Raw genomic sequence first — 14,839 nt, 5'->3', positions numbered from 1 at the left:
TGCTTAAATAAATTGGTTAGTCTCTAAGGTGCCACAAGTCCTCCTTTTCTTTTTGCGAATACAGACTAACACGGCTGCTACTCTGAAACAAGTAAAAGAACAGTTAGGGAAAAAATGACAACATATTGGTAAAGAAAAAGGTTTATGAAAAGTGAAAGAGTATTACTAACCTACCATTTTACCAAGCGCACTCTGAAAAGCCTCAGCAAAGCTTTTTAGAAGGTTGTTGTCATCACATCGCGTTGCTTTGTAGAGCATCTCAAAAGACTTGAACCCATGATTTGCAAAACGATTTACTGAAAAGAGTTGGGGAAGGACGCTTTTATGGTTTGTGATTTTAGAGTAACAGTTTCAAAAGAAATACTATGGACAGGATTATACTAAAATTATCTGAACTCAACAGGTTATCTTTAAATATAGATCACAACAAAAGAATATAAGGACAGAAGCAAAAGCTGGTAAACTTGACTGTTACAATAAAAATATATCCAACTACTTCAATCAGATAGAGCACAGTGTGGCAACAACTAAAATCCATGGATAGTAATTACATTTCCAATACACACACAGTATTGAACAACTTAGTATAGAAGATCCCAGCTATTAAATATCTGTTGTTGACCTAATTCAGCATTTTCTTAATGGAAAAGAACCTGTTAGTTTCATGGCATTTTTTTTTAAACCATCAAATCTTTTAGCATGTATTTTTGAATACATCTGAGAGGGAGAAATTAATGCTTATTACTAATACAGCTTGGCTCCAAATGCAAAATTCTGATTCAGATTTCAAGCAACCCCAAACTCTGGGGTACTCAGATCAAGGATCTTGGGTTGACCCATAATGAGAACACCCTGACTTGTGTTGATGTTTATGGGGGCTACTTGTGTGAGAAAGGTCTACTCAGGGAGTGTACAATCTATCACAAATATGGGCTTCATTTGAAGTATCTGGATCTATATTCAGATTTGGATTTCCTATGACCCCAGAGTTTGGGGCTGTCCAAGCTGAGGTTTTGATTGGACATGTCTCAGATTAGAAACTTCTAATAAATGCTGGTTGGATCACAATTGGTTATGTTCAAGGGACTATTTTTTGTGAAGTTATTTTGCACAATTGCACTGGAATTTTGGCTGGGTTTAGAGAGTCTGGCTTGCGATACATCAAAAAACTTTTGAAAACAGCTTACTAAAGCTTTGTTATCCATTCCTCCAGTTGTAACAACACTGGTCGTCTAGACCAGGGGTTCTCAAACTGTGGGTCGGGACCCCAAAGTGGGTCACAGGGTCGCCATGGCTGGTGTTAGACTTGTTAGGGTTCAGGTCTGAAGCCAAAGCCTGAGCCCCGCCGCCCAGGGCTGAAGCTGAAACCCAAAGTTTTCAGCCTTGAGCAGCGGCCCTCAGGAGCTCAGGTTACAGGCCCCCCGCCAGGGGCTGAAGCCCTTGGGCTTTGGCCCCCCAACACAGAATGGAGGGGCTTGGGTGGGCTCAGGCTTCGGTGCCCCAACCTGGGGTTATGTGGTAATTGTTGCTGTCAGAAGGGAGTCACGATGCAATGAAGTTTGAGAACCACTGGTCTAGACAAATTATTTCAACCTGCTTTTTTTAACCAACATGCCATACAGATTTTGTTTCCATTGCTATTTTGTAAATCCCAAGGACTCAAATTTTTTATTATATTTTATCCAGTTTATGAAACAATATATTGTAATCCTAAAACCCTTTTTGTACAAGGCTCTTAACAGTTCAGGGGAAGGGACAATAGAAAATCTATAATGTAAAACGGTTATAATTGCTAGTTATTGAATCATGTTCCTAGCTATACAGCAGAAAAACAAAGGTTAATAATCAAAGTAAAACTCACAAGAGCAGTCAGGCCATTCAGTAGAATATGGTGGTTTCCAGATACCATCCTCATAGGCACAATAGTAGTTTTCAGTTGATGCTGCTGTAAAGTTATAACCATCCATGCAGCGTAATGTGCAGTTAACACCTGCTTCGTCTTCTATGCATATAAAATCCCCATGCACTGGGGTGAAGAAAATTTCACAGGGAGAACCTGTGAAAAAATATATTCAGTTCACATATGGATAGCTTGTAGATTAATATAAACAAGTACACAGGAAACCCTGAGGGATAGGATTTTCAAAGCACTTGGTCTAATTCTGCTTCCCCTGAAAGCAACAGCAGTATGACTATTGACTTCAATGGAAGGAAAATTAGGCTAATGTTAAGCACTTTTGAAAATCCCAACCTGGGAGTTTAAAATCCAGAAATGCAAAGGTTGAGAAAAAAAAATGAAGCACCAAAAGTGTGGAAATGCAAAACTGAAAGCCCTGTATGCTTTTGCTTAAAACTGGGGTCTCTCTTTAGAGCATGCTAAATTATTCATCTATTAATATAATATTAACTAGAACTTTTTACACAACCTTATACACAGTAAGTTACAGTACATTACATACAGTACCTGATTCTGATGCCAATCAGCTTTACACTGGTGGAATTCTATTGACTTCAGTGGAGTCACTCCTGATTTATGATGGTGTATAAGAAAATTAGGCCTATAATCTTCAGACTTGGGCAGACAAGTGTGAAGAAAATAGGTTCATGGTAATTTTAAAATTGTTAGTGTTTGACGTTCAGTGGCCCAGAGTTTGCGATGATATTGAGTTTGAAATATCCAAGAACTTGAAATAAAGCCAAGTCAGAGAACAAGTAAGCCTAATGTTCTAAATCCCAGTATCTTTGAATCAATTTAAAAATTGAATTAAGTTCACCTTGAAGTTTCTCAATATTTATAATTTTAAAACAACCAAAATTGTATTATTCAAACTTGTCTTGTTCTGTAGATCTCATTGAGACTTAAAAATCATGCCAAATCTGACGACTGTATCTACTCCTGTAACTTACTGTTTCTAAGGATATACACAAAATTCCAGTTTATACAATATTAAATATTGTATTAATTAAATAAATTTACCATGATGTAAAAGCAGGGGTAGGCAACCTATGGCACATGTGCCAAAGGCGGCACGTGAGCTGATTTTCAGTGGCACTCACACTGCCCAGGTCCTGGCCACTGGTCCGGGGGGCTCTGCATTTTAATTTAATTTTAAATGAAGCTTCATAAACATTTTAAAAACCTTATTTACCTTACATACAACAATAGTTTAGTTATATATTATAGACTTATAGAAAGAGACTTTCTAAAAACGTTAAAATGTATTACTGGGAATAAATGAAGACTCGGCACACCACTTCTGAAAGGTTGTCGACCCCTGTGTAAAAGTTAGACCCTGTTTTAAGGCATAACCAGTAGGGGGCAGAGTTAAAGTTGAATGTTCAACCATAAATCTGTATTTACTAACTTCTGAGTGACTGATTTTCCTAACTAATTGTTAGCCTGCTGGTTGGGACATTCTTTTTCCTCCCTCCCCGCCTCTTTTTTTTTTTTTTTAAATATAATACATACCCCCATACTTATGTACATCTAGATATGTGTAAACCCAATTGTAAAGGATAGAAAGTGTTCCATTTCCTGTTAGGATATTAGCAGTTTATTAAAAAATCTCTCCAGAGAAATCTTCCATTCCGGTGAACAGAAAGTAGACCACATTTTAGGCTATGCTTCTTGTTGACGAATAATTGGACAATTGTCTGAAGTTTTATTGGACTACTGAGTAAAACCTTTAGTGCTTTTTATACCTATTTTGGATGTACAGAGTACACTACTCGGTTACTCCAGAGTTTTGCCATATAACTCAGCTGATTTTATTGATGGACCTGATTTCACTGGAGTTACACTGGTGTAAAACAGTGACACTGAAATGCAAAAGCACATTGGTGCTGTATACATATACGCATTTATAACAAGTATTATATTACACACACACTTGTTACTTATCAGTGAATTATTCATAGCACTGAACATTAAACTGACTGATGGTGACCGATATGTATAACTGCATTTTTATTAGTACTAAATAATTTTGTGTCTATGGCCAGAAGATGATCAAATAACAAACCTTTGATGACAATGTGGATCTCACATGTTCTGTTATTTCCTGAGGAGTCGGTAGCAGTATATTGAACTGTTGTCTCTCCTTTGAGGAAGAGATCTCCAGGTGAATGACTTTTAGTGATTGTCAGGGCAGCTCCTAGAGTAGTTTTAAAAAAAAATAAATGAAAAGGTTTTTCTGGCCTTGTATATTGCAGCTATCCCTACAGAGGCTGACTACATAATGGACAATTTAGGCTTATTAATTTTCTTGGTAACAGATGTGCTCAACCATGGTAAGCATTGAATCATAGAAGATTAGGGTTGGAAGAGACCTCAGGAGGTCCTCTAGTCCAACCTCCTATTCAAAGCAGGGCCAACACCAACTAAATCATCCCAGCCAGGGCTTTGTCAAGCCTGACCTTAAAAATCTCTAAGGAAGGAGATTCCACCACCTCCTAGGTAACCCATTCCAGTGCTTCACCACCCTCCTAGTGAAATAGTATTTCCTAATATCCAACCTAGACCTCCCCATACTGCAACTTGAGACCATTGCTCCTTGTTCTGTCATCTGCCACCACTGAGAACAGCCGAGCTCCATCCTCTTTGGAACCCCCCTTCAGGTAGTTGAAGGCTGCTATCAAATCATAGAATCATAGAATATCAGGGTTGGAAGGGACCTCAGCAGGTCATCTAGTCCAACCCCCTGCTCAAAGCAGGACCGATCCCCAATTAAATCACCCCAGCCAGGGCTTTGTCAAGCCTGACCTTAAAAACTTCTAAGGAAGGAGATTCCTCCACCTCCCTAGGTAATGCATTCCAGTGTTTCACCACCCTCCTAGTGAAGAAGTTTTTCCTAATATCCAACCTAAACCTCCCCCACTGCAACTTGAGACCATTACTCCTTGTCCTGTCCTCTTCTACCACTGAGAATAGTCTAGAACCATCCTCTCTGGAACCACCTCTCAGGTAGTTGAAAGCAGCTATCAAATCCTCTCTCATTCTTCTCTTCTGCAGGCTAAACAATCCCAGTTCCCTCAGCCTCTCCTCATAAGTCATGTGTTCCAGACCCCTAATCATTTTTGTTGCCCTTTGCTGGACTCTCTCCAATTTATCCACATCATTCTTGTAGTGTGGGGCCCAAAACTGGACACAGTACTCCAGATGAGGCCTCACCAATGTCGAATAGAGGGGAACGATCACGTCCCTTGATCTGCTCGCTATGCCCCTACTTATATATCCCAAAATGCCATTGGCCTTCTTGGCAACAAGGGCACACTGCTGACTCATATCCAGCTTCTCGTCCACTGTAATCCCCTGGTCCTTTTCTGCAGAACTGCTGCTTAGGCAGTCGGTCCCCAGCCTGTAGTGGTGCATGGGATTCTTCCATCCTAAGTGCAGGACTCTGCACTTGTCCTTGTTGAACCTCATCAAATTTCTTTTGGCCGAATCGTCCAATTTGTCTGGGTCGCTCTGGACCCTATCTCTACCCTCCAGCTTATCTACTTCTGCCCCCAGTTTAGTGTAATCTGCGAACTTGCTGAGGGTGCAATCCATCCCATCAAACCTGTTCAAAGTGGTAAGTTGCTAAAAAATGATATCCTCATCCCAGGGGTGCCATGTAGGAACTGTATGGACATAACCACTCTTTGGCTGGTTCGTCTATACATGAGCTGCATTATCTCACCTGAGTTGTCCGAGAACTGAGGCTCCTCCCATGTTGCTCTGTACTCATTCTCTGATACGTGAATTGGAGGCGGAGATCTGCATCTATCGATTACAGGGGATTCTACATCTAGAGAAGTTGAAGAGACAGCATGAAATTTGATCACAGAACAATAGACAAGTTGTGGGTCAAACTCAGAGGTGATGTGAAGGGTGTTTTAGGTTTCACATCTGTAAATCTGTATAAGTTGGTGTGCGTTTGAGAGTAAGTTGCTGTAATATATATGCCAAAAGAATGGAAGTGCAGGGTTACAGCAGGAAAAGCACCAGAAGATAAATTATGGAGAGTGGCTTTATTTTAAACTCTCGGGTTGGTTATCTTTCTTGCACAGTCCCACACATGGGCCTCCTTGTTGAGCAATGTAAACTAACTTACGCCCACTAAATAATGTATAATTTACTCCACTGTTTATTGTGCCTCTGAGGTTGGTCCATTGTCATGAAAATTTACCAACAGTCTCCAATTGACCAACAAGACTTTGGCTCAAGCGACATAAACAGCCACTTAAGTTTCCTAAAGCAGTGGTTTTCAACCTGTGGATCAGGGACACCAGGAGGTCCGCAGACCCCCTGTCTAAAATTTCCAAAGGGTCCATACCCCCATTTAAAATTTTTTAGGGGTCGGCAAATGAAAAAAGCTTGAAAACCCATTGTCCTAAAACAACTGAGCTATCCTTGGTAAAACAGAGATAGCCACCAATTCATAATACCTAACTCACTGAATTTAACTGAGCGCTGGCTCTGACTGAGTTTAGTGATTAAAAATAACAGCAGACAACAAGGTATCAAGCCAATGCATACCACAATGAGCAGACGCCATTCCAATAGAACGGTGGGCAAAATTCAGGAAGTGACATAAAAATCATTTAAGTTCGACATCAGGTATGTGTCCCAGAAAATGGGTGTAAGTGGGAAAGCAGTGTAATTTATGCTGATTTGGCACTGAGCCAATATATGAAGTAAATGTAATTCATATGTAGAAGTGGCAGGAGAGAGTGGTGTATCAGAAAAAGCAATGAACAGGACGGGTGTTATATAAACAGCCACGCTTTAACTGTAGCTTACATTGAAGTATCCCCATCACAATGAAGACTAAATCCAGTCCAGGTCTAACAGGAACAATACCCACTCAAGTCAATGGGAAAGGAGTTACATACACTGATGGAAGTCTGAATCTGGTCCCCAGAATAATAAACTGGTATAAGTAACACTTGCTTTGCATACAACTAAATGTCAAATTGGTACAAGTTGCATACATCTGCTAACCAACAGGCATCGGATGTGTAACTTAAACTATGGCCTACATTATCATTGCTAAATATATCCCACCAAGTTTGAATTGCCTAAGTATACGACTACAAAAGTGAACAAGAAATACATCAGTCAGATTGCTCGTTAAATGCATAATTACAAATACAAGGGCCAGACTCTACTGTCACGTGCGGTTGTGTGTTTCAGGTGTAACTCTGCTTGAACTTGGTGGAAAACTGGTGTGAGAGAAGAATTAGGCTCAACAGAGAACAACACTGCCATCACAACATGCCTCACCTCATATTTATCCATCAAAACCATCTAATGTTATGTACTTATCCAACAATTTCTTTAAACTCATCAACCAAGCCATATTGCAGAAGGCAGAAAGTTGCCTTTCCCTTTATAAAGCTAAGATAGTGTCCTGCCACTGATAACCTCCCAGCTAACTCGACAGAGAAATATACCCTCTCACCTCTATGCAGCAGCATCACTAGAACTAAGTTGATACTGCAAAAAAGGATTCAAGGACATTTTCTCAAATACAAAAATTGCACATTGGCGTCAACTGTATTCACCATCCATTTTATTTGCATTCTGTAAACTTTTCAAAGAGTGAATTTTGTTCATAAGACAGTTCACTGAAAGAGACAGCATGTCTCAAATACTTGGGCAAACAAATACTTGCATGATTTATCTCATTGGAAATATGTGGTCATCTTGAAAGCTCTTTGTGGGTTTGGGAAGACATTCAGTCAGGAATTAAAACCAATGGTCTGTGAGTAAACACAGCACGCATGCCATATAACTAACCCTAATGCTTGTTTATGTTTTGACAGATTAATGCGCTTTATTTACGAAATGTGGGGAAGCCCCAAAAAAAGAACAAATGCTTTAGCTGCAGCCAATCCAAATAGAGCATTTGACAATCCAGGATCTGACAGCAAATACCATATATTATGCAAATGATGGCTTCCATTCAGCCAGGCACTTATGCATGTGAATTCAACAGGACTATTCACATGCTTAAAATTAGGTGTGTGCTTAAATGCCATGGTGAATCAGAACCGCCTCCTGCACAAATGAAACAGTTTTATCTTTGTCAGAATCGTTCCCAGGTACTTCTGAAAAGCACTTACCAATAACCTTGACACTGAATGTGCAGCTTGCTTGATTGTCGGACTTGTCCACTGCTATGTAAGTGATTGCAACTTCTCCAATGGGGAAAAGAGAAGGTGGTATGAAGGCTGGAGTAACGTGAATGGAGACCTTTTAGAGGAACAGATGTTTGTTATTTAAATGCAAACATGGGTCAGTAATCACATATCTGTATTTTACAAAATGTGCACGTAATGTAATGCTTTAAAATTAAACCTCTACGTGTTTGGATGCATGTAGATTTGATTCTTATTTACATTAAGAATTCTTTATACCCTTTAGCTGTTTAGAAGAGCCATAAATTGGGCATAAATTACATTTACACCCTCTTACAGGCTTCTTTATATGGCCAAAGTAATGGAAGGGACCTTAGTATAAATGAGAATCAGGCCCACACGAATGTAAGTGACTCAGCTGGGAATCAAAGTTTTCACAGGCCAGACTTGTAACTCAAAGAACATTACTCTTTACAAAACAGTTTGGGGAAAAATTCTGTCATTGGATACGCACATAGACCTCCCATTGTTGTAATCATTGGGCTACAAATTTACCCCAATTGTGAGCTCAATTGTAAAAAGCACACAAAAGTTCATAAATTGTTACAATAATCCCTAATAACAAACATTGATGGGAAAAGGTATGAAAGGGAGACAAAAAAGACTGAGTTAGTCCCAACAAAAAGACCTACTGATATAATTCAAGGACTGTGCTAAGAGCATGCTTGGTAAACAAGAAAAGCATGGAACCAGAAATCAGTGAACCAAAATTGGTGTGTCTGAAAGTAGGCCTAATTGGTGGACAAAATAATGAGGAGATGATCTATTCCTCCCACCATTCCCTTGTGGGGTCCTTAAAGAAAGAGACTTGGGGAGAAAAATTGGCTACTGGAGTGAGCTTCACCCTCATGGCAGCCACCCTCACCATCTCCATGAAGACCCCAGGCCTTTGTCATCCTCATCCTGACCAGATTGGGCTAGAGAGAGGGACCCAGATTAAATCGCCACCTCCCCTGGCTCCAGCTGAATTCCACCCAGGATGAAACAGGATCAGACTTTAAGAACAGTTCCAGCCCATCTCAACTAACTTCTTCTCTTGACCCCAAAAGGACAGTTAGCACCATCTTTGAGACCACCTAAGACAGTGATTCTCAACCAGGGGTGTGGGTACCAATGGGGCTACGCAGAGGTCTTCCAGTGGGTACATCAACTCATCTAGATATTTGCCTAGTTTTACAACAGGTACATAAAAAGCACTAGTGAAGTCAGTACAAACTAAAATTTCATATAGACAACAACTTGTTTATACTGCTCTATACACTATACATAGAAATGCAAGTACAATATTTATATTTCAATTTATTTTATAATTATATGGTAAAAATGAAAAAAAGCAATTTTTCATTAATAGCGTGCTGTGACACTTTTGTATTTTTGTGTCTGTTTTTGTAAATAAGTGGTTTTCAAGCAAGGTGAAACTTGGGGGTACGCAAGACAAATCGGACTCCTGAAAGGGAGTACAGTAGTCTGGAAAGGTTGAGAGCCACTGAATAAGAGACTGTCAGACAAAGGGGTTTTTCCTTCTAAAAACTCTCCCCAGCGAAAGGGAACAAGGGATGTTGTTAAAACTAAAGCCTTACTTAATACTTCACATTTCAAATGCTTTAACTGTTTTTCCTTCTTTTCTTTACCTTCAATAAAAAAGTCAAAAGGATTTTAATGGTGTGTTTGCCATGTTACTAAGCAGGCTGAAATCTCGGTTTACCAGCCTTGGTCCTTGTTTAAATCTGTTTAACATTGGACAGTGATTCAACTATGTTAGCACCTTTGGCCTATACATTCCATCAAAATTAATACACCACCAACTACTTCAGCGGAAGTCACTGGCCTGTATCTGAAGCTTGATCATGAGAATAAGAAATGGGATCATATTATTTCTTGTATGGTGCTGTGGTGAGTTTTCACTTATCACATTGGGCTCCTTTTAGCCTTTGAACGTTATGAGTTGGTTTACTTCCTTGAGGAAGGACTGGATTTTATGGAAGGCAGATCACTAAACTCCTTCATAGTCTGAGATCTCCTTTTTAAAGTGCCATTCTGTATTTTATAAACAAGGATGCATTCTTTCTTTTGACTGCATAAATTAACTGTACAGAACTGTATGCATATAAAACACCATACAGGGTATTCAGTAACCACATAAATCGAACAGAGAAAATGCTGAATTCTGAAGACTCTGGTTTACAACAGATCTCTCTGCTTCTTCTCACCAAGAAACAAGACATTCTAATGGCTTAGACACATTTCAGAGCTCTAAAACAGCTACCTGAAAAGGGATTGCATCAAAATAAAATGTATATGTTTTAGCTCTACCTCATCTCCAGAGTTATCCTTTGTTATTGGAACCTGCCAGCTAATATTAGCAGAGTTATGATGTTCCAGAGTCCTGGCCTCAATATTGTCTGGACAGCTGATTTGAGGAGCTTCAATATCTAATTGAGAGAGAGAAAAAATCATAATGGTTACTAAGCTGGCTTGCTGTGTGCACTGTTTATCAAGGTGACTAGTATCTCATTATTTCATTTTGCACCTGTTTGCTTTCTCCACCTATTACCTATATTCTTACACTTTGATTGCAAGCTCTTCAGGGTAAGGACTCTCTCCATTATATTTTTGTACAGTGCCCAGCACAGTGGGTCCTTGGCCTCTAGGAGTTATCATACTACAAGTAATACTAATAGAATGAGTGTTTATTTTAACACTGCAGTTGCCTTTTATTAAAACAACACATCTATTCTTTCATGAGGAATGGCTACTTTATTCCCCTACTTCTTGACAACAAGTGTAACCCATACAGTTAGGAACTCATAGCAAAAGTTACTGACCTTTAATTACCCTGAAAATACACAATTTTTTAATGCCATGGCACAAAAATGTGATTTATGTGGATTCTGGTGGGAAGGTGGGACAATCAAAATGACACCTACAGTTTTGCTTACAATCATTTGCAAAGTCAGTGTAATTCTTTGCATGTTTTTTGTTTATAAATACTATGGGAAGCAGCGGCCAGCACATCCCTGTGGCCCGCCGCTTCCCGCAGCTCCCGTTGGCTGGGAATGGCGAACCGCAGCCACTGGGAGCTGCGGGGCTGTGCCTGCGGACGGTCAATGTAAACAACATGTCTCGTGGCCCGCCACTGGATTATCCTGATGGCCTGCGTGCCGAAGGTTGCTGACCTCTGATCTGGCCTACTGTCATCAAGAGTTCTTTCACATGAACCTGAAAAATCAAGTGAAACTCCAGTAAATCCTGTTGAAACTTGCCTATTTCATCACTAAATCAGTGACTCATCCCAGCTATTCCCCACTCAAAAATCTCCTATTCCCACCACAGGTCCCACCTTTTATTCCAATAGCTCTCAGGAGTTCCCTATTAGTGAGGAGCATTCTAGAGAGTCTCAGTTTAAGAATGAGGAAAACTACCTAAAACGGCAGCATTGAGACCAGAATAGTCTCCATCCTGCTGATGTGGAATGCAAGGGGTGGGTTTTCTGCATCATCACGGAAGACATTTCATTTGGATGCAGAGGTGGGTGGAAAACTAGCTCGGGGTCTGCCTCCACAATCTGAACCACCAAAAAAAGTGGATGAGGAAATAGGTCAGCAGGCCATCCCTGAACACATTAGTAGGGAAGGAGCAATGCAGGTGTAATACCGACAGACCCCGGTCATCAGCGGGTGGGAATGAACCTGGGACCTCGAGCTAAATGTATGAGCCTCTACTGCATGAGGTAAAAGCCACAAGGCCATTAGTGAAGGCTGTAGAGCAGACTCATTAATCTCTCTCGAAGTGATCTCGGTGCCACTACATGGGACCGAGCACCAAACCCAGGAGGTGTGGGGATTACACGGGGTCTCCCGTGAGCTAAGGTCCCAGGATATGTTATAGAGAGTGTGTGTGCGTGCACGTGTATATGTTTGTGAGTGAGTGTGCATGCATGAGGGAGATGGTGGGATTGCTACTGGAGAGGGAAATAATTCAGACCAGCATAAGTCTTCTCTGAGGTTTGCCAGACCTTGACATGTTTCACAGTATGAATTAATATGCGCCATAATTAGGTCCCCTCTAAAGAGAAGGTAGCCAAAGAAGGTAGCCAAGGGGAAAGAACTGGAGGCATGTTGGGAATGGGCTGGTGGAGATGAGAGAGTGAGAGGTGGACAGAAATAATTTGGTATTCCAACTATTTATTATAATAACTTTTCATCTGAAAAACTCACGCATCTTTATAAAAATGGCTTCCAATCCCTGTTCCCACTGAAGTCAATGAGTAAACTCCAATGGAGTTCTGCATGACAAGGATGGAGTCTATTAACTAGTTAAGCTCACAGCATCCCTGAGAGACAGATCACTTAAGCTACCACTGAAAGGCAGCACCCTCTTGGCCAGAACTTGAAAAGTTGTTTAATATTATTAACAGTACACAACAACATTATTTTAAGATAGGAGCAGAGAAGAACATTGTGCCTAACTGAAACTGCATGAGGCAACTTAAACAGACAGAATGTAAATACCAAAGTAAAAATTTGATTAACGTAAAAGATCAACACCTCTCCTCTTACAACAAGTGCCATGGGATCTTTCATGTCCACAGGTGTGAGAGACCTTAACTTTACATCTAATCAGTGCAAGAGAACAGTGCTTTCTAGCGCCATGCTGGGGCATGGTCTAGAACTGACTCCAAGGGAAGAGTGCTTTGACTGAATGACTGCTCTGACTGACTTATTTCTGCTGCTAAACAAAGGTTCTACATGTGACAAATGGTCTCCTCCCGTTTCAAAGAGTTTCTGTTTCACTAGCATGGGGTACAATCTGTGCTGCATGGCCAACAACAGTTAAGCCTCCAGTTACTCTGGCAAAACCTAAAGCACTTTGTTATCCCCCCAGCATAGAGCCTTTCCAAACACTGCAGCAGGATTATTTCATTACTGGAGTGCTCTTTGATAAATAGTCTTCAGCCTCACTAGGAAAGGACAACAACATTCACCTCTGAACTCTTTTATGCCCAAGAGGCCTTAAACCAGCTAAAGAACTGACACCATTTATTACTTTGCTAGAGATATTTACATTTCAAAATATAACTGTGGTAATTAAAATTCCATGATGAAGACTGCATGAACAATAAATACAAGCCACTTTGCCTTCCTCGGAAGTAAGTTTTCATAGCAAGCACGCTCTTTGAAACAACTTCCAATTGTGTTTCACACTCCAGGGACCATGGACTTTCAGCTGTAGCAAGTTCCAGTTAAAAGTGAAGTTCTGAAGAAAGGCTAATCATTGGCAGTGAGCGAACAGATTATTTTGGATAAGTGAAGTATTTTGGCTACATAATACATACAAACAACAAAAAGAACTAAGCAGGGACTTGTTTTCTTTATATAAAATTCAACAGATTGCAACCGCCCTCATCTTCACTAGAGACATGCAGCCTTCAGAGACTACAGATATCTCTTATTTTAGGGTTTTATATTGTTGCCCATCACAGTAGACCCTGGGTGCCTGGTCTCAATACATACAGCTTCATCTTGATCCAAACAGCTTGGCCTGCAGCCTTATCACCTTGTGGTGTGATTCCATCAGATATTATAAGTAGGGCTGTCAAGCAATTAAAAAAATTAATTGTGATTAATCATGCAATTTAATTGCATTATTAAATAATAATAGAATACCATTTATTTAAATATTTTGGATGTTTTCTACATTTTCCAATATATTGATTTCAATTACAACACAGAAAAAAAAGTGTACCATGCTCATTTTATATTCATTTTTTATTACAAATATTTGCACTGTAAAAAAACAAAAGAAATAGTAATTTTCAATTCACCTAATACAAGTACTATAGTGCAATCTCTTTATCATGAAAGTTGATCTTGCAAATGAAGAATTATGTACAAAAAACTGCATTCAAAAATAAAACAACGTAGAATTTTTGAACCTGCAGGTCCACTCAGTCCTACTTCTTGGTCAGCCAGTCGCTCAGACAAAAAAGTTGGTTTACATTTGCAGGAGATAATGCTGTCTGCTTCTTGTTTATAATGTCACCTGAAAGTGAGAACAGGCATTCTCATGGTACTGTTGTAGTTGGCATTGCAAGATATTTACTTGCCAGATGTGTTAAAGATTCATATGTCCCTTCATACTTCAGCCACCATTCCAGGGGACATGCGTCCATGCTGATGACAGGTTCTGCTTGATAACAATCCAAAGCAGTGCAGACCGACGCACGTTCATTTTCATTAACTGAGTCAGATGCCACCAGCAGAAGGTTGATTTTATTTTTTGGTGGTTTGGGTTCTGTAGTTTCCGCATCAGAGCATTCCTCTTTAAGACTTCTGAAAGTATGCTCCGCACCTCATCCCTCTCAGATTTTGGACAGCACTTCAGATTTTTAAATGTTGAGTCAAGTGCTGTAGCTATCTTTAGAAATCTCACATTGGTGCTGTTTTTGCATTTTATGAAATTGGCTGTGAAAGCGTTCTTAAAATGAACAACATGTGCTGAGTCATCATGCGAGACTTCTATAACATGAAATATATGGCAGAATGTGGGTAAAACAGAGGAGGAGACATACAATTCTCCCCCAAGGAGTTCAGTCACAAATTTAATGAACGCGTTATTTTTTTAACGAGCGTCATCACCATGGAAGCACGTCCTC

The 14,839-nt window shown here is 39.9% G+C and overlaps 1 protein-coding gene across 1 annotated transcript in view; it reads right to left on the bottom strand.

Moving 5' to 3' along the window:
- SVEP1 (sushi, von Willebrand factor type A, EGF and pentraxin domain containing 1) overlaps window positions 1-14,839 on the bottom strand; it is a 164,996-nt gene that overhangs the window by 91,418 nt on the left and 58,739 nt on the right. Inside the window, exons 8-13 of the mRNA XM_048851809.2 lie at window positions 10,498-10,616; window positions 8,110-8,239; window positions 5,682-5,789; window positions 4,023-4,154; window positions 1,862-2,056; window positions 175-296 (exon numbers count right to left, since the gene is read on the bottom strand). Coding sequence (XP_048707766.2) covers window positions 175-296; window positions 1,862-2,056; window positions 4,023-4,154; window positions 5,682-5,789; window positions 8,110-8,239; window positions 10,498-10,616 — 806 coding nt within the window. The remainder of the gene's footprint in view (window positions 1-174; window positions 297-1,861; window positions 2,057-4,022; window positions 4,155-5,681; window positions 5,790-8,109; window positions 8,240-10,497; window positions 10,617-14,839) is intronic.

This window comes from Caretta caretta, chromosome 5 (assembly GCF_965140235.1).
Source record: "Caretta caretta isolate rCarCar2 chromosome 5, rCarCar1.hap1, whole genome shotgun sequence".
In the NCBI taxonomy this organism is placed as follows: domain Eukaryota; kingdom Metazoa; phylum Chordata; order Testudines; family Cheloniidae; genus Caretta; species Caretta caretta.
The sequence above is the reverse complement of the archived record's forward strand: the minus strand, read 5'-3'. Positions and strand labels throughout refer to the sequence as shown.